Here is a 27,347-nt window from a genome sequence, read left to right on the forward strand (position 1 = left end):
GCCCAACAGGGACGCTGTAGTGTCAAGTGCTCTGCACAAATAGCACAGAGAGGAGAAAACTTGTACGTTGCACGTGACGGTATCACTTGTGATTTTTTTCAATCAATTAAGCCCTTTGTTCTCCACATCAAAGACTAAGGAGATCACAGTTCTGTCCCTGCGTGTCCCCAAAGGATTATTTTGAAATTCCTCACGCATGGAGATGGTGAGCAGCTCACTCCAAGTATCCGACAGCTTGTATTAACATTGCGTTAATCAAAACTGAGTGGCCACTTAAAGCCCCTGGAGATTCAGGTCTGACAAACTCTTCTGCTCAGGAGATGGGAGAACAGATACCACTCACCTCTGATTCTTGCAACGAGAAGCAGCAATTACAACGAGACTCGCGGACTGGGTGCAAAATTTAAACATTCTTAAACTGCTCTTTTTTCCTGCTTGGACAAAGCAACTTCCCTCTTCTTGGCTCAGACCCCACCTGATGACAGGTCCAACTGTGGGACCATTTCTGAAGCAGGATGTTTCCCAGTGTGAGCCGTGGTGTGAGTCGGACGGAAACTGAGAAAGCCGTATTCACGTACCGCGCTTTTGGGGAAGCAGTGATGAATTTGGAAAACGCTGTTAGCCTGCAGGGCACCATCCCTTTCAGACTGACCATCGCCAGTAGGAAAGGTTGGCCACAGCAGCTTAAAAAAAAAAGTGTGGAAATGGGATCACTTGGACGTTTGCGGAGAATCTCATAGTCGGGGCACAGCTACAGCCAAAGCAACTTTCACTGTCCTATTCATATGGAGAGGGATGGAGAAAGAAAACCTCTCATAGAGTCTCATAACGTCTTTCAACATAAATCAAGGTCTGGATGGGGGCCAAACTCTGCCGTAACTATTTGCGTTAGGAGCCAGCTGCACTGCTTGCCCGGCACTGTAAAGTCCAATGTCCTGTGTTGAGGAACACTCCTATAGATAAACCCTGAATTACATGTGTCGGGGGAACCCATACTTCATCCAACTTTGTCCTCTCCTCCTCTCACAACCTCAATCCCCAGACTGGCAAGACCCCAACTACGCTGCTCTGGTATTTTATCCCGGTCTGTCTACAGACCTCTAAATTAATCCAAAAAACCAAACCAAACTCAAAGCAAAAAAAGCATACTGTTGCACTTCGCAGTTTCCCACACTACGTGATGAATATTTCTACTCCTCTGAGGTCCCAGCAAGGAGCAAAAAGAACTAAATGAACTACTCAGCGGTTTAGCAACCATCTGCTGGCGACCGGGGAATCCCAGCGTTGCAAAGAAACGCAGAGCCCTGGCGCAACCGCAAAATCCCGCTTCCAAAATACAGCACAAGCACAGTGGAAAAGAAGTCGTCTTTGCCCCAAAATCACATTATAGGACGGGGGAGGGGGGAAGGACAAAAAAAAAAAAAGATCAAATTGGGAAATGATAGACCCACCGGGTCAGCTCATTACGAGAGATGTCTAATAACCGCGGAGATGCCATTGTTCAATTCCCAGCCCGAGCGGGCAGAGCAGTAACGAGCAGTCCCGCTCAGCAAATGGTCTGGATGATGCTATAGATCTTCCCTTCCCATCTCTAACTTGTGTATCATTTCCTGACAGTCCCATCTCCCCTTCCGAGCAGATGGCTCCCTACAGTACATCTTTAAGAGACCTCCCAGGCAGTTATGGATGGCAGAGAATGAGCATTTTGTTTTATCGCTTGCTCATACATTATTTTCCCCACGCTAATGACAGTCAAGTTATCGTCCTGTGAATAAATCCATTTAGGCCTCGCAATGTTGGCTGCAAGTGAGAAGGAGAGGGAGCAGAGGAAGCCAAACTTGGCACCAGCAGAGCACAGATACAGTCATCCACAAAACATTCATCTATTAACCAAACAGCAGCATTTCCAAACCCAGCAGGGTCACAGCGGAGCCCTGCTGGGAAACAGAAATTAACTCCGAACGGAGATAATTTGTCTCTTGAATGTTGTCATATTTGCGAGATCTCTCTGGCAATGCCGCGCCGCCAAGAGGAGCGGTACACCTCCGACAAGCGAACCAGACGAAACGCAAGCGTTCCCAGGAAGCCAGGTGGCACTCGAGATCGCTCGTGCCGGATTCCTGCCTCCGGGAGTAGCGCTACGAATGCAATGGGAGCGAAAGAGAAATCTGTCTCCCACATCAAGACGTCGTCGCAATTAATGGCAGCAGATTTGATTCCGTTCCGCGTAGAAGGAGCAAATTAAAGTAGCGCGGTTACCAGAGGGCTGCAACTCAGTTAATGCTTGCTTGGGTTTTTGTTTTATTCCTATGGAGGAGAAACATTTTTCTTCTTATCCGGAAAAAGCCGCGGTTGGGTGTGATGGGGAACATGCGTCGGGTGTTCCGAGGCAGTGAAAATGTTGAAGAAATGGGACATTTGGCGTTTGTACAGGGCAGGAAGCAATTAGACATCTTGAGACTGACACCGGGCAAAACCTATGGGAATTTTTGGAAAGCAAAGAGTCATTTTAAATATTAAGCGCTTAAAAGGGACGATGCATTACTGCAGTATGGGGTCAATCCGTATTTATGCATCTCCCACTAAAGCGGCACGAAGGAGCCCGATCAATGTGGCTATAAAACCTCTCCAAAAGGAATTTCCTTTCCTCTCCCCAGGCGAAGAGCAGACTAAATACCCTTGAGAAATGTGCATATTTTTTTTTTTTTGGCCAAACTTTATTCACAACCTTTCTTCTCTCAGCAGAATCGCCTCCTGTTGCTGCAGCGCACCCTGCCTGAAAAGGGGAGGACATTTTCCTGAAATGTCCAACCGTAAGAGCAGTCAGGCCAAGCTCTGTCTTTCAAGAAACCAAACCCAAACCAACACTGGCAAATGTTGCAACTTCCACGTCAAGAGAAGCCAAAACCTGGAAGATTAGACCCGATGGCACTGGGAAAGAAAGATTTTAGTGCAAGACTTCTGCTCCTAAAAATCACCAGTGTGGCCCTCATGGGCTGTAAAGACGCTCTCACAGTTGCCTTTCTGCAGGGAAGGGTACCCCGATGGTGGACCACACAGAAAAAGACAGGTAAAAACTTATTCCATCTCTCCGTTTCAGACAGCCTGAGAACGCCTGTGCCCTGTCTTAATTCAGCCTCTTGATGGACAACCCTGAAGAAAATCAAGTAGCACAAGTGATACAGCAAATACTTCTGCTGTCCTGCCCACACAGCTTTACTGTCCTTGTCCAGGAGGTGTCATTTCTAATCAAAACATCCTTTCTCACTCTCTTATTTGTTTCCAAGCTGCGAACAGGGCGAGCAGAGAGCAAAGCCTGTGAGGTGCTACACGACCACACCTGGCAGCAAAGGCAGAAGGAGAACGTGCACAGCACATCCATCACCCCATGTCAGACAAATCTCTTCCTCGCTCCCATGTCCCATTCACCCACGAGTCATCTCACTCACCGACACACCTTCAACTTGAGGAAATCAAAGGCGGAGAGTGTTTTCTGATGGACCCCGAGGAACAAAAGTAGCTGAGGTCGAGTGCTCAAGGTGATCCCGAGGAGTTCAGTTATCAGAGAAATAAAGCACTCCGTACTACGGAGTCTGGAAGTCCTTCCAAACCTTGGTTGCTACGACCACACTTTGTGACCAAGAAATCAGAAATGGCTTCTAATAGCCTAAGTCCTTTGAAAAACAGCTCAACTTACTGCTAAATAAATGCAGACCTCTGGAAAGGTTTCCTTGGTCCACTCCTTAAGAAAAAAAACTACTAAAATTAAGTCCCAGAGCAAGAGAATTTTTTTACAATGAGCGTGGTGAGACACTGGCCCAGGTTGCCCAGAGAGGTGGTAGATGGCCCATCCGTGGAAACATTCCAGGTCAGGTTGGACGGGGCTCTGAGCATCCTGGTCTAGTTAAAGATGTCCCTGATCGTTGCAGGGGGAAGTTGGACTAGATGGCCTTTAAAGGTCCCTTCCATCCCAAACTACCCTGTGATTCTCTGATTTTATGAGTACTGCCACTCAAAACGGCCCATTTGCAATTGAAGATTGTCGCAGGTCTCCGTATCAAATCTCGTGTTGTTTAATTTACTCCTGAGTGACCTGCAGAAAGGCTGAGCAGCTCTGAGCAGACGCATTTGCGGATGACTCCACTTTACCTACACCACTGCAGCCCCAAGGGAGAGACGGCGAAGTTGAGGTGCTCCAAGCTCGGCAGCCCCCATGAGCAGGCACCAATAAACAGCCTCGAGTATTATTATTGCTTGGAATCAGAGGAACAGCAAAGCACTAAAGCAATATAACTCTACCTACCCTTCGACTTAAGCTATGGGGAATGAAAGCCTGGCTGCTTTGAAGACAGACTTAATAAGTTTATGAAAAGCAGATTATATGATGCTGTGCGTCTGATGGCAGGGACCAGGACTTCGTGACCCAAGAGGTCCCTCAGCACTGCGCTTCTAAATCCATCCTAGACGGAAAAAAAACCAGACCTGTTTTCACACCTTGCTGGGCTCTAAATTAATTACTGGCAATTCAAAACCGAAACAAGCAAATAAGTTTTTATTTGATGCGTAATGAGAGCTTAGAATTCACTTACATGGGAGCGCGTGATTAGATTCGGCGACTGGAGGTATCGGGGAGGCACGGGTTTCGGCAGCATTCACAACGGGGCTGGCCGTTTCCACATCTATCACGGCAATCCAGAGCTGTCAGACTTAATGGGATTTGGAAAGGATATTGCACGCAGCGTTTAGGGATGGAGCTGAACTATCAGCGACCACGATGAAGCCTAATGAATAGAGAGGATTTCCCACAGTCTATTTTATTTATTTATTCTTTACAGCCGGCTCCAACAGCAGTTCTTGCTGACCATTCCCAAGATGGAAGGGAAGACTGGGTAAGCCTTCTTATGGTAGCTCTTACCTTCCCCAAATTTCTACTTCTAGAAAAGAGTCAAAGCGTAGACAACGTCTTTGCAGCACCGCGTTTGCCATGCAAATACGCCTGCTGTCCAAGCTACGGGGCCAGATTAAAGAATCATCTCTTAAAAAAGTTCAGGGGCTGAAGAGGGGTGAGCAGGAGGACACAAACCTGACAGCCTTCAACATGGGATATACGACAGCCCTGCTCTTCTGAGGAGCCAAGTGTCCTGCTCCCACCAACGCTGGAGTGCAGATCTCAAAATCTTCAGGGGCTCAGAAAGATGAGGTGATGTACTAGAATTAGATGGCCAAGCCATCTCCTCCACTGCCCTCAACAGCACGATCTAGGGATATCTCACCCACCCATGAATCTTCTCCCAAAGCTTCACAGCAGTCCACATCACATATTAAGGTAAACTGAGATCGGGGTATGTCTGCTTGAAAATATCATGAAAACTAGATGTTTTCAGCAACCGATTCTGGAGTGGATCAGACATCCTCACCTTTCCAGCAACAACCATCGGAAGGAGGGGGCAGATGGCTGGGGGCAGTAACTCGTTCAGCCATGTAATTTTAATTTGCTGCCACAGGTTTACTAGAGCTTTCAGAAAACACTGGCCCGATCTGCACTGTCATAAACAATACTGAAGTTTAAAATTCACAGGAGGTAATGTTAGAGAATATAAAACACATTTTTTTCTGAATAAAGTCAGAAGGACAGAAAACTTGTGAATGACCACAAAGAAGCTCTGCCGCATTATGATTGTATTGGGTAGACAACACTAGAATTTGTGTAGTAGAATTACAGCTTGCCAGATTATTTTTTTTAATCTTTCTCATTACCCCATGCCGGTGGGGGACATGGGGCCAGCAGGCAGGTGGGTGATTTCATTACTAGGGCACAGTCCTGGGCTGGCCAGGCTCTCAGCCAGCTTCTCAGCGACGCCTAATCTGCTCCAAGAAGCCAGAAGGTGTTTTTATGTCCCCTAAAGTCCTCCTGAATACACTCTGAAGGCTCCTTGGGCGATACTGGGTCCCCCTTGGAGATAAGTGGTTATCCTACCCGCAGGGAGAACTTCTAGCTGCTCCTTCTGTTGAATTATTTGAACCGTGCAGCAGAGCAAGAAACACTCTGGGGAAATGCCAACAGAACCCCCATCAGATGCTTTTTAAAAATTGTTTGTTTCTAACGAAATCAGAAGAGTTGAAAACAAAACAAGAAGAGTTGAAAACAAAACATTATTCTGTCTCACACAACCCCAACATCAACCGTTTTATAAAATAAGTGCTTCCTAACAGCTGCACCTAAATTCCATCAACACGTTAATAAACGCACTAAATAATAAGCGCTGTGAATGACACAATTCTGAAAACCCACTTCTGTCGCTCTGTGGTTACCCAAAATGTAGCCCCATTAACTACAGTGCATTCCATCTTCTTTTGCTGAAATGTTTGACTTAAATGCAAAGGATGTACAGGAGACACAGAAATCCCATCATCCCGCGTTAAATGAATGTGGATGCAAGCGCTCACGAAACTATTACTTACAGATGTGCTTTAGGCAAACCTTTGCTTGGAATGCGCTCCCAGACTCATTCACCTTCGTCTGCCAACACACCTTAGACCTGAGCTACAGAGCTTCAATCGTTTGAGCCTTAAGCTGTCCCAATATATATAAATTCAGAGTTGAAGCACTGCATCTTCCCTCTCCCTGCCCGCCCAGGGCACCAGCGCCCAGCCCCGAGCATCTCCAGCGCGCTCTGCCAAGGCGCTTTTAAAATTGAAATCTCATAACCCCCTAAAAGTAGATGTCACTTACGGCACCAAAAGATTTATTTTTGCTTAAAATATTTTGCTTGCTTTTTTTTTTTTTTTTTTTTTTTCCCCGCAGGGGGGAGACCTTCACTACGAAGGTTTTGGAGCCATCTCTGGAATTTCCTTATCATAGGGAAGACTCAAATGACAACATTATGAACTGGGCTGCAACCAGGCACTTATACAAATATACGGTCCCTTCTCGTCCCTCCCCTAAACCGAACCCGTGATCTCCAAGCCTCTCCTCGCTGTTCCAGGAACCACGTAGCCCTACGGCCACCGCCGACACATACTTCCCTTCCAGTCTCCCGGCGCTGGCGATGCGCAAAGCTGCGTGTGAATGCTGGAAATGGGACAAATCCTCATGTTTGCCTTCGCAGACCTCCTCAGCTAAGGAAAGTTCAGTGAGCAATCGCGGAGTAAACTCTGAATAAAGCACGTGGGGGTTTCACTCTGTGTCGTGACCCCGCATATCTCGCCCAGAACCAATTTATAAAAGTCACCCAAGAAAAATGGTGCTAATCCATTTACAGCAAAATACACAAAAGGTCCCAAAAGGGTCAGCGGAAAGCACGCTTTTATTGACCAATTTCCATTGGCCTTACCTAAATATTCCCACCGTCCGTTTAATAATTTGCTGTGCCAAGGATATCTACGTTAGACGACAGCAGAAAGGAGATTTGAGCATTTTTCTGCAGGAAGTTGGAAACATAAACATATTTTTAAACGCTCTTGCATTTTGTTCCTACAGCAGCTCTCTAAAATTGATTCAAAAAGCAATTACAGTATTCAAGTTTTCTCGGCTCCTTCTATTCTCATTTTTTCTTCCCTAAGAGTGCGATACACAAAAATAAACCAGGAAGGACGCTGGAGGTTTCACATGATCATAAAGCGATGGGAAAACTAAGAGGGAGCAGATATGGACAGTTATCCCACTGAGAACAGATCACAAAAGGAAAAAAAATACTTTAAATTGCGACTTGACAGCTATTTTTACCATGATGAAGGTGCTTAAAAATGGGCCGCTCCTGCTTTATAATGCAATTAAATGTAAAAATAATTTGGGGGCATGAACTAAGTCTCGTAATATTTGACCTCTGAGTTTAATTATTGCAAGGATACGGGTCCAGCAAGCAGTGGTGGACTTACCATTGTCTGACCCGTGCTCAGCGAGGTGGGGGATGAGGCAGGGCAGAGGCCCGGGACAGCTGACGGCACCCTCCGGAGAGGATGTTCTCATTGAAAGTCCACCCGCAGAAGGCTGTCAGCTCCCAAATACTGCCCTTCTCCACTCCTGCCTCTGGAAATTTCTCCTCTATTCCTCCCCACCGCCTGTGGATATCAATCTCCGAAAGCGAAGACTTAAAGATAAGTCCACAAACTTCTGCTACAACCCTTTTCCTTTCCCTGAGAGACCTTGTCTATGCTGACCCGCTCCATGAAACCGGTCAGAATATCAACCAAATTAAACCAGCTCCTTTTTGCTAGCAACATATGCAACCCAAAGTCAGCACCTTGAATCAGATGTAAAAAAACCCAACCCCAGACAAGCAGATTTTGACCCGAGCTTGTACGACAAACTCAGCTGTCAAGCAGCTCTGTAAATACCTGCTCCGTGAACTTTCCGACTGGCTGTTTCCCAAGTTCCTTTCCGTTCCTCCAGAGTCCAATATAAGAAGAGAAAGGATTATCTCACAACCTGGACCCGGAGCTGAGTTTCAGTAGCCTCTTAAAAACGCTGAACGCACAAAATAAATCCATGGGAGGGATGGGAACTGAAGAGCTTCCTTGGCCAGACGTGCTCTGCTCCCTCCCGGCCACTACACCGCCACCTGCTTTTGTGTTGTGTCCTCCTCTGGTATCAACACTAATATTGAGTGTGACATTCATCTACCTCCGGTATAATTATTTCAGGATATCTATGATTCCTTATGCATGGAAAATCCTCCACTGACTGGCCAGGTCATCCCCTACCCTCATTCAAATCTCTCCTGAAGCCTTGTGCTACCACCATACCTGCAAGAAACGATGCAACTCAAGAAGACAAGAGCAGAATAATCTATAAATGATGCAACTAAAGAAGTCAAGTGAGGAATAATCTATAAATAAGCTTAAATTATGTCATGGCTACAAGTTATAACCAGTCACTGGGGGCGTAGGGAAGGAAAAGGGGAAGGGAAGAGACAACGATGTGTAACATCTCCTGCAAACGCAAGTGGTCAAGTACCGATCTGGTACTGGTAGCTGAGGTTGGTGTGGATGGTACCGGCTAGTGGAGACAGACTGGACTTATAGAGTATGTCCTTGAGGCCACCCTACACCTTCAATTGCTGTTTGATCATGGAGCAAAGCAAAGGAGCAAGTGCAAGGGAATAAACCTAGAAGAAAAATCCGAAGCCTGTCAAGGAGCATGTTTTTCACCACCACAGTAAACTCACGGGGAGACGCTCCCCTGTCATTATTTCATTACATCAATTTCAACACTTGCTAACCTGTTAGAAGAAAAACATTTAAAATAATTTTCCTCATCAGAGGGAAAACAACCTCTCTCATTACCTCAGTATGGATCAGTGCCAAACGACACAGGGTGGAGATGCACTTCAAAAGAAAAAAGCCAACCTGCTACCCACGAAAAAACACCAAAGAAGAGTTTGGGTGGACAGCCCGGGGGAAAGGCACATGGTACAGAAGTGAGGGTGGCTCAGACCAACCCACCACTGAATATTTGGAGAAGATCTCAAGGAGGTTCAAACCCTCACGTCTACTCCAACGATAACCTCCCAATACCATCAGCACACATTTAGCCTCTTCTTTCCTCCAGCGTTCACAGCTCAGTGCCTTGGGGCTCAAGCCAAGCTACCATAAAGAAATAAATAAACTATATAGATTTATGTATTTTAGACCATTTTTGGAACGCTTTGTGCTACCGCGGATCTGGCGTCATTGTCTGAGCCCTGTCCAAAACTTTTCCTTTCCGATTCACGTGCAAAGGAGATGAAGCACTAACTTAGCTGCGGATTATCAAGTAATTTTGCTTTCTCAGCTCCATTAGGGCAATTTCTGCCTTTTTTTTTTTTTTTTTTTTTTACAGGTTATAAAAACATGCCAGGCTAAGACCAACGTTCAGCAAAACAAAAGTGAAGGTGCTGCTAAATGCCTTCTTCTCTTCAAGGCTCGATTGTTTAATGTTCAAGAGCTCTTATTCCGATTATATCAAACCCGGAGTTTATTTAAGAAGCTCACATCTTTCCAGACACCCAAATGTACCTGCCGGAGAGGATCCACTCCTGGGTTGAATTCTTTGCATTAGCTCACTGTCAAACCAACCTTTTGATGTGAAAAGTCTTTCTCTCCTTTTCAAAACTTCAACCAGCTCTTCTCTGTAGCTCCAGTGTTACGGACCCGGTGAATTATTAATGTAAAAATTAGCAGGAAGACTTGTTTCCCCCTCACTTGAAACCTGACTTGATGGAAAGCAGTTTTTCTGGCCGCTTTTCAGCCCAGCTGTGAAATACAATGCCAAACGCTATCCAGAGATGCTCAGCCCGTACTACCGGTTTGAGGCCGTGATACAGAAACTTCAGTGTGCAGTTATGCACACACAGGCGATTCATTTCAATTAAATGGGATTTTGTTGGCTTGACAAACCATGCAAGTGTTGCCAAATTGTTTTCAAGAACCGAAAAGACCAAGTAAGCCCTGACACCCTCCAGCTATCTGTTGGGTTACACTCAGCAGCGGGTAGATCCTTCTTGCCTGAGTCCATTTGTCATGGATATTCCTCCTTGATCTAACAGCAGGTTCTTATTCTCTGAGCATCAGCTACTTAATCTTAACCTCTTCTCTCTTTTCCTACTTTTTTGGCTGTTTTTTTGGATAGTTCAGACTGTGGTCTCTGCTCTGTGGCGTGGCAATTGCTGTAAGTCCTGTTCCTTGTTCCCTCCAGGGGTTATTGGCAGATGGTTCATAGGAATGGCTAAAAAGCATCATCATAAAATCATAGAATGGTTTGGGTTGGAAGGGGCCTTAAAGCTCATCTAGTTCCAACCCCCCTGCCCTGGGCAGCGACACCTCCCACCAGCCCAGGTTGCTCCAAGCCCTGTCCAGCCTGGCCTTGAACACCTCCAGGGATGGGGCAGCCACAGCTTCTCTGGGCAATTTGTTCCAGTGCCTCATCACCCTTAGAGTGAGGGTGATGAAAATTTCTTCCCAATATCTAATCTAAATCTCTCCTCTTCCAGTTTGAGGCCATTACCCCTCATCTGATCACTACATGCCCTTGTAAAAAGTCCCTCCCCAGCTCTCCTGGAGCCCCTTTAGGTTCTGGAAGGCTGCAATAAGGTCTCCCCGGAGCCTTCTCTTCTCCAGGCTGAACAACCCCAACTCTCTTAGCCTGTCCTCACAGCAGAGGGGCTCCAGCCCTCTAATCATCTTTATGGCCTCCTCTGGACCCACTCCAACACATCTATGCCCTTCTTACGTTGAGGGCTCCAGAGCTGGACGCAATATTCCAGGTAGGGTCCCATGAGAGCAGAGTAGAAGGGCAGAATCCCCTCCCTCGCCCTGCTGGCCATGGCCAGAAGCATTTGATGTTGCTCTGCGCAGGCATCTGTCTTAAATATAGCATGGTCCCCTGATTTGAAGAGGCAATGATAATCAGGAAGGCATGGGCTGTCGGTCATTCTTTGCCTGCCCTTTGGTTAACTCTTTGAGGAGCACACCCATCACCCACACCTCTGCTGTGGTAAAAACTCTTATTATCTGCAAAAGCATCAAAATTCACCTATTGTTCTAAAGCAGGCGGCTACTCCCCGAGTCTTACCAATGTAAGAATTCTTCTTTTTTTTCTTCTTCTTCCTCTTCTTCTTCTTTTTCTTCTTCTTCCTCTTGTTGTTGCTGTTGTTGTTATTATTATTATTTGCTTTGCCACTCTTCCTAGAGTTCAGACTGAGCACTACAGATGAAATCTGGATGAGGTCCTGGCTGCTCCTGTGCACACTCCTGCAGGTTGTGATTGGCTTCACAAACCATAAAACAAGCACCTCTCACACACAAATTCATCAGGAAGAATCAAATCGAAATTCCAAAATACCACGCAATATTAAAAGGAATGAATGTGAATGTCAAATTACTGCTTTTAACCCAGCATGAGTCCAAGGCACAAAATAAATGATCAATGTTGGCCACTACCTTTAACCTGGGAATGAGAAAAAGGGCTTTCAATGGAGAAGCAAGAGCAGAAGAGTCACCCTTAAGAAGCAGCTTCGTTTCAAGAAGGTCTCCGCGATAAGTTCATGTGTGCCAATCTGGGAATGGATTTCTCCAAACATTTCTTCCAAGCTCACGTCCCTACGAGCCTGCAGGTGCAGCTACTACCCCACAGCACCAGTTTGCTACATCACCCGCTGGGACCCAACACCATGCCCTGATGGTTTGCAGACCGCACTCTGTTGTACCAGCGGCGATGCAAACAGCAAAACCAAAGTGTTTCTATTCCGAGGATGGGAAGGAGTTCTTCAAGTAATTCTAGGAAGACCCAAAACACATATAGTTTTATTTTCAGATGAATGATTGGACTAGTGCCTGGAGGAGAGCTCTACCGCACCAGCTCGTGTACCTTTTGCAGCTACTACCTCTAGGCAAATAGGTCACCTTTGCTATTTTGAAGTGTCTAACTAGGAAAATGGTGATTAATAATATTTTTCATTTTGTGGATGCCAAAGTGCCATAGAAAACAACAGAAAATATATTAAATATGAAATACTATGTTAACACCAAAGAGGGTTGTTCAACTTGTCATCAATCGGCCTTTAATACAGTTTCTGACACCACCCTTAAATGAGAAAACATACAGTTAAGCAAAGAAATCTTTGTGTCTTTTGCTAGAAGTGCCTTGGAGCTCCCTTGGGGGCTCGAATGTTTGGTTTGCTCCATTTTCAAGCTTGTTTTTTCTTTTAATTGTATGCGACTCAAGAGGTTATTGAGGCTGTCGCTATTCACGCAGACACGAGCCAGATGCAGCTGAATGACCGTATCTTTTTCTGTCCTTTAATGTTTAAAATGACTGACTACAGACATTCCTTAGAGCTAATGGCATAGATCTCATCGCACTTGCATTGGAAGACCCTATTGACTTCAAGGTCAGCCGCGATCGGAATCTAGGATACCATCTTCACAAATTCAATGCTTTTCCATTCTCTCTTGTCTTTACCTTTTCCAGCAGCTATAATCAGCACCTAATTAATTAAAATAGAACACAGCCCCGGGGCAGGGCTCTCCCGTAGAGTTGTAGCATTTTCCTCTATTTTCACTCCATGTAGCAGCTCGCTTTAGAGAGACACAAGGTCCCTGAATATTTTAATTAAAGAGCCCATCCCAACGGTTTAAATTCCCCGGCGCGTCCAGGATCAGGCCCATAATGCCCAGAACTGGGGCTGGAGAACCTGGTACCACCCAACGGCTTTACGCATGGAAAGGGAAAAGCTTTTACCCTCTGTATGGTGAAGTTCACATAAGTAAAAATCACAGCACAAAAGCCGATTGTTTGCAAAAAAAAAAAAAAAAAAATTTGGATTGGAGGGAAACTATTATTTTATTTCTTTTTTTTTTTTTTTGAAATGGAAAGGGTCTATTTGCCGATTAGCAGCAAGAGGGGAAACTTTTAATTTACTGCCTCCTCTCCATTCTTTCAGATGTAATTTAGAGCGCTATTAACCTTTAAACTGCTAGCAAAGTTTATACACTCTAGCGAGAACCTTCTGCTCCGCCGGCGGAGGGGAGGAGGGGAAACCCACCGGGCAAGAAGGAATATTCTGAGCACAGCATCTCTGCATCTGTTTCTCGTTTTTTAATTCTCCTGTTGACAAGTCCCTTCCTTCAAAAATCACAGCTGCTTCTCTGTAATCCTCCCACCCCATGCTGCCTGTCAGGGAGGGGCAGCCCCCGACAAAAAAAAAAAAATAAAAAAAAAAAAAATAGAGCTTCTTTACCTTTCCTTTTAACAATAGATTAATCTCTCTTTTGTTCTCTCTGAGAAGCGGGTGTCATATTTCAAAATGCACTTTTAAAACAGGTATAATTAAACCTCTGCCAAAGGAGGGAGGCAGAGAAATTAGCAGCAAAAGTGGTAATAAAGGCATTTTAGAGCCTGCGTGAGCTGGAAGGTACCTTCATCCCTCCCCCTCACGGCACAGCTACAATTACACTCCGCAACGGGGGGAAAAAAAAAAAAAAGTAATTATAAAAATGAACTTTTCTTCAAAAAATGAGCACGTTGTAAAAGGATTACTCCTTTGAACATCTGAGCGCTTCAAAAGGAGGATGAATTAGTGCTGACAACTCAATAAAGTAGCCATCAATTATTTAAAGTGCGATGGCTCTTCTCATACAGCACTTCTGATTAGGAAAACATTTCAAAAACTAGAAATTAGAGTTATTCTTCCTAAATGAAATGGGCCCGGGCTTCAAATGCAAGGGGAAAAAAAAAAAAAGAATGCGACTTTCAACGAGCCTGGGAAGAACACAGGGAAGTCTCTTCTCTTGAAGCTCATCTATCAAGCGCGTTGCATGAGATTGCGTTATGGGCTGGATTTGGGACTCAGGAAGCAAACCAAGCAGAGGGAAGGGGGAAAAAATTTGCTCTTTTGTGGTGGAGAGACACAACCTTCAGCTAAAGGGTGCAGAGAGGGTCAATAAAAGCCCAACCAAGACCCCAAACTCTACCACTGCTGTGTTTTGAAAAAAAAAAAAAAAAACCAAAACAACCCAAGCAATTAAATTTTCCTAGGGAAAAGATAGTTATGAAAGAAACTCCTGGAAGGCTGTTGGTGAGGGAGTGATATGGATCTCCTCTGCTTCTGTAGGGACCCACGTGAGGACGCTAAGAGCCTCCTGGACACTGCAGCTATGGTTGTCCACCACAGAAATAACCCTAATGAGGGCAAAGCGCCAGTTTAAAAACAAAGAAAAACCTCGGAAGAAAAGGTAGCTGCAGGGAAAGAAGGAGAGTTGGGTGACGGGTCGCTTCTGTAGGTGCTGTATCTGGGATTTCCCACTTTTCGGAAGCAGCCCCGGGTTAAGGAGACGGCCAGCTCAGCCTCCGCAGCCCAGGGACCCGCTCTCCTGCCACGGATGCTGTACGCTTAACGAGGTTGCAAATGAGACACGTGTGGCTTAAGCTTTAAACAAACAGGAGGGTGGCCAAGCTAAACGACTTCTCCTCTGGACAGAAAGATAACAGGGGCAGTTTCTGACAGCAGCCACGTGGGCTCAGCCGTGTGAGGCGAAATGAGGATTTATGAGTGCAATACTACTGCTGAAGGAGCCTCTCCGGGCTGTTTTGCCAATTAAAATAATCAATCAAGGCCTGTGAGGGAGGCTGGGGCAGATCCATGTGGTTTACTCCCAACTTCTGGAAGAAAAAAAAAAAAAAAAAAAAAAAAGACTGCAAGGGAAAAAAAAAATAAATTAAAAATAAAATAACTCACAGGGAAGTTTGAGTGGTTTTAGCGCTCCAGAGATTACTCGATGAACTGCCGCTGAGAAACAGCCGCACAGCCCAGGGAGAGGGTGAACGCTGTAAATACCACGACAGCAAAGGTGCCTTAAAAGGATGAATCCTGTAAGACGTGGACGCTCCTCCGCATCTCGCAGGGCAGCAGCGGGAGCCGATGGGCTCAGCACCCCGGCGGCATTCCCAGCACCACGCTGGTGCGTCCCCCATGGCCGCACGCTCCCGGTGACTTCTGGCCACGCCAGAAATCTCTGCCTGCATGACGACGGCAGGATGTAAAACTGAAATCCTATCAAGGAGAATGGGGAAGAATGAAGCGGGCTATGCATGTAGTTTCTCCCACCACCCTAAAATCCCGCATTAATTCAGGAGCAAAAGAAAAGGGATGAAAGCCCTACCAGCTCAACAGATACTGCATCTATGGAGACAGGATTAATCCAGAAGCTGTAGAAGGAATTGCAATGTCACAGACAGGACCTGCTAGTGAGATGTCAATCTTCAAGGCCAAGACGACAGCGACAGCTATTTTTTATTTCTCTCTTTTTTTTTTTTTTTTTAATTTATTTTTTTTCCCCAGGCCATCTCCAGCATGGGAGAACTGGAGTACGTTTCTCTCTCCACTTTGGCTAGAGTCCCACTTATCAGATTAATGACCAGAAAAAACAGCGAGAGACAGAAAACGCACAGAGGCAAAGCCGACCTCTCTCCTCGCACCCCTTCCAGCTCCCAGGGTGACCCCTTCTGTTCCCTTGGAGCAGCTGATCCCTGTGGATTCCCGTTGGCCATGCCACTATCCGCCTCCCCCTCGACTGCCCGCTGCTCTTCCCATGCAGGCCAAAAACTGAGGATGCCTTTGATAGCCAGTGAAGTCAAACAGGTCTCAAAAAAGGCAGCTCTTAGAAGATGGGATTGACAGAGTGCTAATGCAGTTCAGTCCCTGTCAGCAGATGTGTCAGAAACCATTACTTCTCTCCCGTTTGTCCACCAAAAAAATTCTTGCTGTAGAAAGATCAAAAGAGACAGCAGCTGGTCTGTACCCTCCAACCCACCCCGAAAAACACAAGGTTTGACCCCATTCCAGGTTTCTCAGCACCAGCAGCTCAGGAGGTTGTGCTTTTCCAACCCGAAGCTGCTAGATCCCAAGGACGTTCACAGCAACGGTCATCGCTTTTGCTCAAACTCGGAGCTTAAGGTTGGAAATAAAGCTTTCCCGGATCAGGTCATCTTCGGAAATAACCCGGCAGACACAACTCCGAGCAAGCAAAGCAAATGACATGAACGGACCCTGAAGTATGAGCTCTTGGACCCCAGGAATGACGTTGGCTGACGCACTACAAAGACACAGACCGAGAGATAAAGACATGTTAGAAAGGCAGTCTGCGGATAGCAAGTTTTACCAATTAAATTAAATTATTGAAAAAGCTTTTAAGATTCACTAATCAGAAGCACAATGTAATCGCCAAGAGACACGAGACTGGGTGATCTCTTTATTAACTGGTCTGTTTTGCCCATAACATCTTCTCATTACACTCATTGACACAGCCCCTCCATATACACTTTCAGCATTTTCAAGACCGTTGTGGCTAGACTGACCCTAGTAGCACAAAACGGGGCCGTATATTTTAATAATACCAGAATAATTTAAACTACAGATCAGCCATAACAAGATACAACCACAGGCAGAAGTGTGAAGGCCACAGTGTGGTCACTGGATTAGTTCTTCTGCTTCACACCTCATGTGCCTTACACAGAGGCAAGAACTGCACTGCGCGTAGGGTTCACATTTCCACAACTAAAAATAATATGTGACTTAAATGAAGACTCCTGGTCTGTCCTATATATCATACATGTGGCATATTAAGGGACAGCAGCCAAAAACTGTGGCTAGGACAAAGCTTTCCAGCAGGAGAATATGCAGAACTGTTGCCCAGAGGATCTCCATCTCTGGAACTTTTCAAGACTCACTGAGAGAAAGCCACAACTGACCTGATCCCGTGTTCAGTTCTGGGCCAGAGGTTCAGGCAGCCGAGACCAACTTCCAGAGGTCCTTCCAACTACCAACATTACAACCCTATGATACTGAGTATGTATTAAAAAAAACAGTTACTAAAGATCTGGAAATAATGGGAACCCATCATTTAGGGCAACTAAGATGATTAAGGGATTGGAGCATCTCCCTTATGAGGAAAGGCTGAGAGCGCTGGGACTCTTTAGCCTGGAGAAGAGAAGGCTGAGGGGAGACCTTATTATGGTGTACGGGTATCTAAAGGGTGGGTTGAAGGAGGATGGAGCCAGGCTCTTTTCAATGGTTCCCAGTGACAGGACGAGGGGCAATGGGCACAAGTTGGAACATAGGAAGTTCCATTCAAATACACGGAAAAACTTCTTTACGGTTCGGGTGCCAGAGCAGTGGCACAGGCTGCCCAGGGAGGTGGTGGAGTCCCCTTCTCTGGAGATTTTCAAGACCCGCCTGGATGCAGTCCTGAGGGATGTGCTCTGGGCAATCCTGCTTTGGCAGGGGAGTTGGGCTGGATGATCTCTAGAGGTCCCTTCCAACTCTGAAAACTCCGTGATTCTGTGATTTATGAGTCTCAGGTCCCATCTGGGCTGGTATGGGCCAAAAACTGTCATCATATGGCAGATACTTGTTGAGGTGAACAAAACAAGTTGGTGGTCTTAGGGAGGACCACGATCAAAGACACTTTGCACCCAACTCTCACGGCTTTCAAACCAGACTTAGGCTTTTACTGTTCTCTGCGGTGCTAATTTCTAATAGCACATGTTCCAGATAGAGCAGCTGTGATTTTATCAGCTCTCAAAATGTTTCTTTAAATGGGAGAGCGGTTCTCACATGTTCTATATAGAAACCACATGGCCAAGACCAGCTTGACACTGAGCCTCAGGGGTCACGAGAGATGGGGAATATTAACCTGGATTGAGCACTGAGCAAACGAAGGTTATATGGATTCTGGCTGACTCCAATGCAAGATTGCACCCACCTATGGAAGGGTTACCCAGCGACTGCAGGGATTAACAGGCTATGGAGACCACAAATGTGCGATTGTTTCCTCCAGGTCAAACACGAGTCACATCCGTGGGACGGTTTGCGAAACGTGCCTTCGCTTTTCCAGAATCCGGAGAGGAAGAAAATAAGTCTGCCCGCAAGGCGTGCTGCTTCAGGATGTCCGTATGCAACTTAACGCTCTCTCCTACTTCGGTTTTACTGAATGTGCAAGTTAAACTTGATTTTTAAAATAAATTGAAGCGCTGCCATAACAGTTTGCCTAAAGCACGCGAATCACTTTTATATAACGTAGAGCTCCGCGATCAGCCTCAGTGGAGAACTTACACATCTGCAGATGACTTACACAGGAGCCTTGTAAAAGCTTCCACCAACGGCAGTAACCACACTAAACGTTCCCCCGGAGGAAAAATTATCTAAAGAAATATTGAAAGCAATAGGGAGATTCAGGCTCCCACAGAGAGATAATTTTGTCTCTCATTTCAAGCTGAAAAAGAAGATTCAGCTTGAAATTCTGCCACAGATTCCGTCGGCGGGTCTTAACCTCTCCACATTTTGGCTGCGTAGTGGAAACAGATAGACCACGCAAGAGATGAAAACATCTGCAAAGCACTTCATACTCTTTTAGACAGCGTGTCACTGCCAAAAACGTTGATATATGAGGGCCAGAACCACAGGTGCTGCCTCAAAAGTCGCACTCGTCCTTGAATGGGAAAAACCCAATTGATCAGCCATGCCTCCTCCTTAATGGATTCTGATCTTTGGAAGCCGGCCTGGAAAAACAACTAATTTGTTTACACTAATAAATAATAACATCCACCCGCTATCAAAGCATGCACCCATCACTACTGGTGAGCCATTTCAACGCCACTCACGGCGACCATTCTTCTTCCTAATAACCAGTAATTTGACGGGAAGAAAACATGCCAAAGCTACCAGTGATGTCTCCTTGGAAAGTCACAAGCGAGTGACATAGCGCGTGGGATAAGCGGTGCAGGCGACGGGGTAATTAGCTCCAGCGAGTCATTATCCAGCAAACAGCTGCACACTCTGACTTTTTGACGGAGGGTTTGTGTTTTTTTTTTTTTTTTGCTGGATTTTCAGCCGCTGGAGCTTGGCCAGAAAACTATCACGCCCATCATCTACACAATACTGCTCTAAGAAACAACGGTCGCACCGATGCTTTAAAGGAAAAAAAACCCCACACGGCTCTTATAGAGTGGAAAGATCGAAGCAACGTGCGCTTTTTTTGTTGGACGGAGACAGGGCGACGCATTTTTAAGGCCAGTACTAGGAGTGACCACCTAGCTGGAAAGATTTATCGCCTCGACATGAACTGTACAAGAACAGGCTATAACAAGCTGTCGAGCTGCTTCGTAGCCGAATTTAGTATTGATTTAAGCAATTACAGCATGAAGTTTAATGCAGAATAATTTTGAGACAAATTAGTTTCACGGTTATTCAGTCACTCTTAAAAGGAAAGGGATTTACAATATTTTACATTTAAGGAGGGGGGAATGGAAAACAAGACCATTCCCTTAGTCAAACGTACTATTTACAAAGGGCAGCTACATTTTTTTTTTTTTTTAAGCATAATCTTTACAGGAATGGATGATTCATCTGTGAGGACATGATGGCACAGGATGCCAGAAAACCTCTTATCTAGAAGCTAATTCAATTCAAACATGTGGTGATAGTTATCAAAAAGCAGCTATTATCAGCCTGTGCAGTGGGAACTGATAAATTCTTGAGTCGCGTTCAAATCACAGCGCCGGCTCCCGCCGCAGAAGCTTCAGAGAGATCTTGGGGATAGAAAGGAGTGGGACGGTTGAACCACGAACCCCTCCACGAATGACACAAGGCAGGAAAAGGTAACACAGCGCTGGGAGAGAGGCACAAGGCTCGTTCACGCTACACACTGTATTTTCATCGTACCCACGAGGCGATGAGGGCAAAGACTTTGGGCTTCAGTGCTGTCAATGCAGAAATAGGCTTTTTTTTTTTTTTCTTTTAATGTAAAATCAATAAAATTATTTTAGGGAGCTATTTGGATGACTTGGTTCAAAGAGGCAGCAATTTTTCTTCTCTTTCACAAAATTACCCGTCTATAATGTCGGGAACAGGCAGACCTTCTGACCACGTACATTTTGACCAAGAATAATTCCAGTTCAAAATGATTTCCATCCATCATGAGAAACAAATTATAGGAACTGGACGAGAAATTTCCAAGCCATTCTGACTCTTCAACCCCAAATGAACTTTAAGAAAACGCATTGATATTATAGAACACATTTTCATGGCTACAAACCAAGCCACAATCCACAAAAATACATTATTGCATTAAGAATCTAAAACAAACGTGTAAGGTTAACAACCTTCATGGTCCTGCTCCAAAGCTTGCGGGTTAATATTACCATAAAGTATTTTCAGCTCTCGATAAGGTCAGATGCCTGCGCAGGCTGAGTTTGGGTTCTCACTCAGTTTAATTCTCATAAGAGGAAACAAAAGAAAGACAAAGAATATAAAACACAACACTGAATATACCTATATTTATTTCCATACCTCTCAACACAAAACTCAAATAACATCTCCAACGGACTCCTCAGACCATGAATAAGTAGAATTTTGCTTTCTATTCTAACTCATAGTTATAATCTTCAGATACTTTTCCCATTGTGGAAGCCAAAACTGCCATAAGTATTTTTTTTTTCAACCCTGTTCTGCAAATCAAGTCTTGGAAGAGTTCTATGTGTGCCACAGATTGGGTATATTTCTGTTTTTCAAGGCACTTGCAACGGTGAGGAATCACGGGCATTGCAGGTAACTGCAAACCATGGGGTGCACGTTGTAATTTCTTCCCCAGCGCAGCCCCTCTCTGCCGTGCTCCTGCCAACACACTCCAGTTCTTGATCTACAGAACCTCTTCTGCTCTCCGTAAAGTTGTTTTCAATACTCTGCTCTTGTTTCATGACCATTCCTGCTGCATTTTTACCACTGCATCTTACACTTGATTGGCGCTACGTTTGCAGCACCAAGGGAAAAAAAAGACAAATCATAGAATGGTTTAGGTTGGAAGGGACCTTAAAGATCATCCAGTTCCAACCTCCCTGCCATGGGCAGGGACACCTCGCACCAGCCCAGCTTGCTCCAAGCCCCATCAAAGCTCCAAGCCTTGAACACCTCCAGGAATGGGGCAGCCACAGCTCCTCTGGGCTCCTCTGGGTTCCTCACCACCCTCACAGTAAAGAATTTCTTCCTAATATCTATTCTCAATCTCCCTTCTTCCAGTTTGAAGTCATTCCCCTTCATCCTATCACTATATGCCCTTGTAAAAAGTCCCTCTCCATCCTTCTTGTAGGCCTCCTTCAGATACTGGATAGGGCCTTCTCTTCTCCAGGCTGAACTGCCCCAACTCTCTGCCTGTCCTGATAGCAGAGGTGCTCCAGTTCTCCAATCAACTTTGTGGCTTCCTCTGGACCTGCTACAACAGGTCCATGTCCTTCTTATCTTGAGGGCTCCAGAGCTGGAGCATCAAATCCATCCAACATGAGCTATCCAGACATAACCTGCTCTTGGGGCAATGCCCTGCCCTCATCTTACGTCGCGTGCACTCAGTGAACATTGAGGCTGATACAATTTTTATGCTGGTAATGATTTCCAACAGGTTGTATTCCTCCACTTTTTGGTTTTGACAGCTGAGTTTCTGAGATGGAAGGTAAAGCTCTGCCCTGGGAAGGGAATAGTTCAGGGATGCTGTGCTGCTCCAAATCATCATTTGAACTCAGGGAGACTTTTTAAACCATGTAAAGAAACTTTCCTCCCCCTTCCAAGGAAGCTGTTCCCCTCTAAAGACTTCTGAAAACTCTCTGCTGGAATCTCACTGTGCTTTGCCTCTGAAAGAACCGTCCCCTACGCGCAGCACCCGGACAGGCATAGCATTAGTGACCATTAACACATGCAAAAATCCTAGCGATTTCACCCAAATAGTGACAATAATAATAGTTATTACTATGATTATATATCATTATAATATACACACGTTTTCCAGTTATAAACTAAGAGAGAAAGCGGCCACATAAACCTGAGGAGATGCGTGCTACTTCCTAAGAACTTTGCAAATATTATTCATCCCCGAGGAGGCGATTTTAGAGATATGAGGGAATAATTTAAAAGGATTAACAGAGCTCGACCCAAATCACAGCAAGAGTTGGAGCTGGCAGTTAGCTCATTCCTTTCAGTCCCATGCAACACATATAATTTAGAATTTTTTTGGGGGGGGCTTCCATACTTTCCTGTTACCCATGTAGTTGGGATGAGAACGGTGCTTGTTGCTATTATCACTACTCCCCTTTAGAGCGCAAAAAAGCTGTTTCGAAAGCGGTTTCTCATATAAATACTCTTAACTTTAAAGCCAAAGTTCTCCAATCTCTCTTACCTGGCTGGGGAAGCCATACAGCTGCATCGCTGCAACGGCATCACATCAATCACAAACCCGCTGCGCTTGGGAGGCAGCAGATCTCATCTTTGCTCCTCCTGGTAGTTTGGCACGCGCATCCAGTCTGATCGCACGGCGCTCTGATTTGCAAGCAGCCCCAGAACTTCTAGGGCAGGCACACGTTATTGCAAATCTCGAAGATAAGCTTCTAAGGTACGGGTTTGAGAAACGTGGCAACAATTTGTTGTGATGGCTGCAAGGTGCTTTAATAACGGCACATGACCGGTAAGATGCAAAGCTCGTCATATTCAGCTTGACATATTTAGCAAGAGAGCCATACCCTCCTGCACACGTGAAACATAAGAGCACTTAATGTATGTAACCCACCTGCACACAGAGACTGGAAGAGGAAAGACCACACTAACAGTGACACTGGAATAGATCCCAGTTACAGACTCAATGGTGAGACAGATTTTGTGGGTCACAGAATCATAGAATGGTTTGGGATGGAAGCGGTCATCTAGTTCCACCCCCCTGCCATGGGCAGGGACACCTCCCACCAGCCCAGGTTGCTCCCAGCCCCGTCCAACCTGGCCTTGAACACCTCCAGGGATGGGGCAGCCACAGCTTCTCGGGACAACCTGCGCCAGGGGCTCACCACCCGCACAGGGAAAAATTTCTTCCTGATATCTAATCTAAATCTGCCCTCTTCCAGGTTAAAACCATTCCCCCTCATCCCATGGCTCCCCTCCCTGATCAAGAGTCCCTCCTCAGCTCTCCTGGAGCCCCTTTAAGCACTGGAAGGGGCTCTAAGGTCTCCCCGGAGCCTTCTATTCTCCAGGCTGAACCCCCCCAACTCTCCCAACCTGTCCTCCCAGCAGAGTTGCTCCAGCCCTCGCAGCATCTCCGGGGCCTCCTCTGGACCTGCTCGAGCAGCTCCATGTCTTTCCTCATTGGATACATATCCAGGTCATGGCTAAACATGGACAGTAAGGGATGTACTGGCAGTTCGCTCAGCTCCTACCTGCAGAAGAGGCCGCTGCACACCTAGGATCTTCATGGTATCTGCATTAGCCAATATTTTCAAGGGATCAGATGCCTTCGTGACGCCTTCGATCTCTTTATTGATCTCAGCCAGGACCTGATTGAGGAAGATGTTCTTGATGTACATCGTGAGGAACTCGCGGAGCGGACACTGCTTGGTTGGGCCAAGCTCCATGGCATGCTCTATCTCCTGGATAAATCTGGAAAACAGAAGGGGAAGAATGCAATGTAGTTAAACCACGTAGTTACTCTAAATGCGTTAGTAGTGCCTTTGCCATTCCTACATCTCAGAGCCATGCACCAGCAGTGGAGGAATGACTAGAGATTGGGCCGACAGGAGGCATGAAGAGTAGAACAGGTCTATAAGGGAACCTTCAAAAAAAAAAAATACATTAAATGCTAACAGTTGGAGAGACTCAATGGTTGGAGAAGAACAGACAAAACGGGGAATTGGTGAAAATCCACAACCCGGGCACGATTTGTGTTTATTTGTCCAAAAATCACTGACTGCTCTATTTGAGACATACTGGAAAGATGTCTCTTTAAAAATAAAAACCCCATAGAAAAATTCAGGATGCCAGAAATCCCTTCGAAAAGGCAAACTTCCTTCCGGGGTTGGTCACTTGGTTCCCACAGGTGGGTTCCCACCTCTAAACTGAACCCGTTCCAGCTTGAAATCTGGAAATATCGCTGAGAAAAGCAATGCACATATATTATGCTGATATCATATTGCATTATGTATGTCTGTGTTACGTTATATTTTTATTATGCATTATTGTTGCATCCTAGGATTCCATTCCTGCGTACGCAGAACGACATGCCAATTCTGGGAATATTTTAACACAAAATGTTTGCCATCTCCTCCCGCAAAATATCTTTATCTCAGTGATGCCATCTGTTTAACGCATAGGACTTTCTTCTAGAAATTACCTTGCCATTTCTTTAACTTACATCTGAGGCAATGAAATCAGTCTTCCTTTCAAAACTCTGTGTATCAAAATAATTAGGAACTGAGTATCAGGAGCCATAACGGATTGAGACGCGCTGTCCAAAAGGGAGAAATGTGTATGGTGTTTACGCAGCCCTCTCCATCGATGCACGTGAGTGCCTCGCAAGCTTTTCTATTTTGATCTCACTCCCGGAAAGGCTGGGATTGTTTTTATCTTTGTTTTACACAGCAGCAGCAGCAGAAGCAAACGTTCGACCTTGGATCTCCCAATATATGTAGCAACACCCTCTGCGCCCCGAAAGCCTCTTCTTCACTAGGAGGCTTTTTTTTTTTTTGCAATTGAGACATCTCTCTCAGTTCCAGAGCGGTTAGCATTTATTAGCGATGCCTCACCACTAAGCATTTTCCCAAACACTTCAACGAGGTCTGCTTAATTGTCCGTAATTTTCTACCTCCACGTTCAGCACTCCGGAGGAGGCAGTTTCCCTTCAGAGGACTGACTGAGGAGCTCCTGTCAATTTTAGTAGCATGATTGCTTTCAAATCTGAACAATTTGCTCCCTAAAGCCTCTGCAGCGTTGACTCCATCAGTCCAGAGTTGACACGTTTGGGCCACTGCGGTTCTTGCTTCCGCAGGCGGACCCATTCGCGGTTACCTTTGAAGATTGCCTCTCCAAAGAGAGATGCTGCACGGAGAGAAGCGCAAAGGATGGCAGTTTTATTCCCTGGCTTTCACAGATCGATAATGTGAATCAGCTTTATCAAACAGGGAAGCAGCAGAGTCACCCGGGAAGAGAGCAGAGAGACCACCACCGAGCTTATCTCTGAAATAACAGACCTAATGTCACCAGCTTCGAGTGACAACCACTGTTGTCCTTAAGGGAATGTTGTCAAGGTTGATGGCACCATATTAAACTAACTGACCGTATCTTTTCACGTCTGCCAATACATTTGCCGTTCTTTCTTCATAAGCTTATTTACACTGCACTTTCGATGCACAGAACTCACAAAAAAAAAAAAAAAAAAAGTGAATTATACCATTATGCCTCTTCCAGATGGGAAAGGAGAGGCACAGCAGCTTGAGTTTGAAACAAGCGACTTTCAGTGGACTGAAGGGAACCACTATTAAACACTTTTAAAATCCAGCACGTGCTTAAAAATCGTTAAACCGACATAAAGAAGAGAAAACTTTGAGAGGGAGAATGGCCACGTACAAACTAGCAGCAAACTATCAGAGCTCAGATGTGCTGACCTACAGCAACTCCTTATCCCACAACAGCTCGATGGTGTTTCTAAGTGTTTCCTATACCAGAGACTAAATTGCTTGCGCGAGGCCGTAGCAAAGGTCGGCGCTAGCGAAAGGCGCAATCAAGAATTTTTGATTCCCAGTACCTGGCATTAATCACCATTTCAGCTCTCTCCTAAAGACCTGTGCCTTAATCTCCAGCAAACTTTTCCCTGATTAGAGAGCTGAGTCCTGGAGGTTGACGTGTTCTAACAGGCTTTAACTTCTTGGCATAGACAAAACAACAACGGTTCACTTAATAGTGGTTAAGAATCAAAACTACATCCGTATTTTACTTGATACGAAACGTAAAGTAATCACAGATTAGGAGAGAGCTGCTAGATAGCAATGACTCTGCGAGAGGGGATTTTGTGAGTGCTCAGCAACAATTGTGATAAAGAACAAATGGTAAAGAGCTTAGGAAAGCAGATTTAAACTCAGTATCGGGAAAAAGTTATTAAGAATGAAACCGTGCACGGCATGGAGGACTAGAGGATACGGATGAGAGACCTTAAGTTTGAATGTTCAAGGATAGCTTGATTGAATGATAATGGTAACGAAAACTAGAGAATTCCCGAAGTCTTCATTTAATCAAAAGATCTGTACCAAAGGAAATGGAAGGAGAGAAAAGGTAAAGAAAAACACAGTATGGATGTCAGGATCTCGTACAGTAGGGAACAGCTCTAGGAGTTCATTAATTGGATACTCTAATGGTGCAAGTACATTAGCACTTAGTACAGCCTAGAAGAAGGACGACTGAGGTCCAACTTGCTATGATCTGCCATGCTTCAAAGATGACCTCACTGTGCCTTCGTCAGCCAGGATGAGTCCTAACTGCTGGAAGTGCCACATCTGCTCTGCAAATGGAGCACTCAAGACAGCCACTGTTCAGCTCCAACCTTCATCCCACCAAGAAGAAAACCCCACTGAGGACATGACTGGGGCACCCAAACAAGCATCACGTGGGTCCAGATACAGAGATATGGCAGATGTGCTTCAAGAGTCACAGAATCACACAGAATCACAGAATGGTCAGGGTTGGAAGGGACCTGTGGAAATCACCTAGTCCACCCACCTTGCCAAAGCAGGGTCACCTAGAGGAGGTTGGATAGGAATGCATCCAGGAGGGTTTTGGATATCTCCAGAGAAGGAGACTCCACAGCCTCTCTGGGGAGAAGGAGACTCCACAGCCTCTCTGGGCAGCCTGTGCCAGTGCCCTGCCACCCTCACAGGAGAGAAGTTTCTCCTCAGGTTAAGATGGAACTTCCTACGTTCAAGTTTGTGCCCGTTCTCTCTTGTCCTGTCACTGGGCACCACTGGAAAAGGACTGTTCCCATCCCCCTGGCACCCTCCCTTTAAGGATTGATAAGCA

General features: G+C 45.6%; 1 protein-coding gene across 1 annotated transcript in view; it reads right to left on the reverse strand.

The window, feature by feature from the left end:
• The window catches only part of EXOC4 (exocyst complex component 4), a gene marked incomplete at its 5' end in the record, with an annotated part of 449,694 nt that overhangs the window by 97,643 nt on the left and 324,704 nt on the right, over positions 1-27,347 (reverse strand). The window contains one exon of the mRNA XM_082492311.1: positions 23,723-23,942. Coding sequence (XP_082348437.1) covers positions 23,723-23,942 — 220 coding nt within the window. The remainder of the gene's footprint in view (positions 1-23,722; positions 23,943-27,347) is intronic.

This window comes from Vanellus vanellus (genome assembly GCF_965231255.1).
Source record: "Vanellus vanellus genome assembly, chromosome: 1".
In the NCBI taxonomy this organism is placed as follows: Eukaryota; Metazoa; Chordata; class Aves; order Charadriiformes; family Charadriidae; genus Vanellus; species Vanellus vanellus.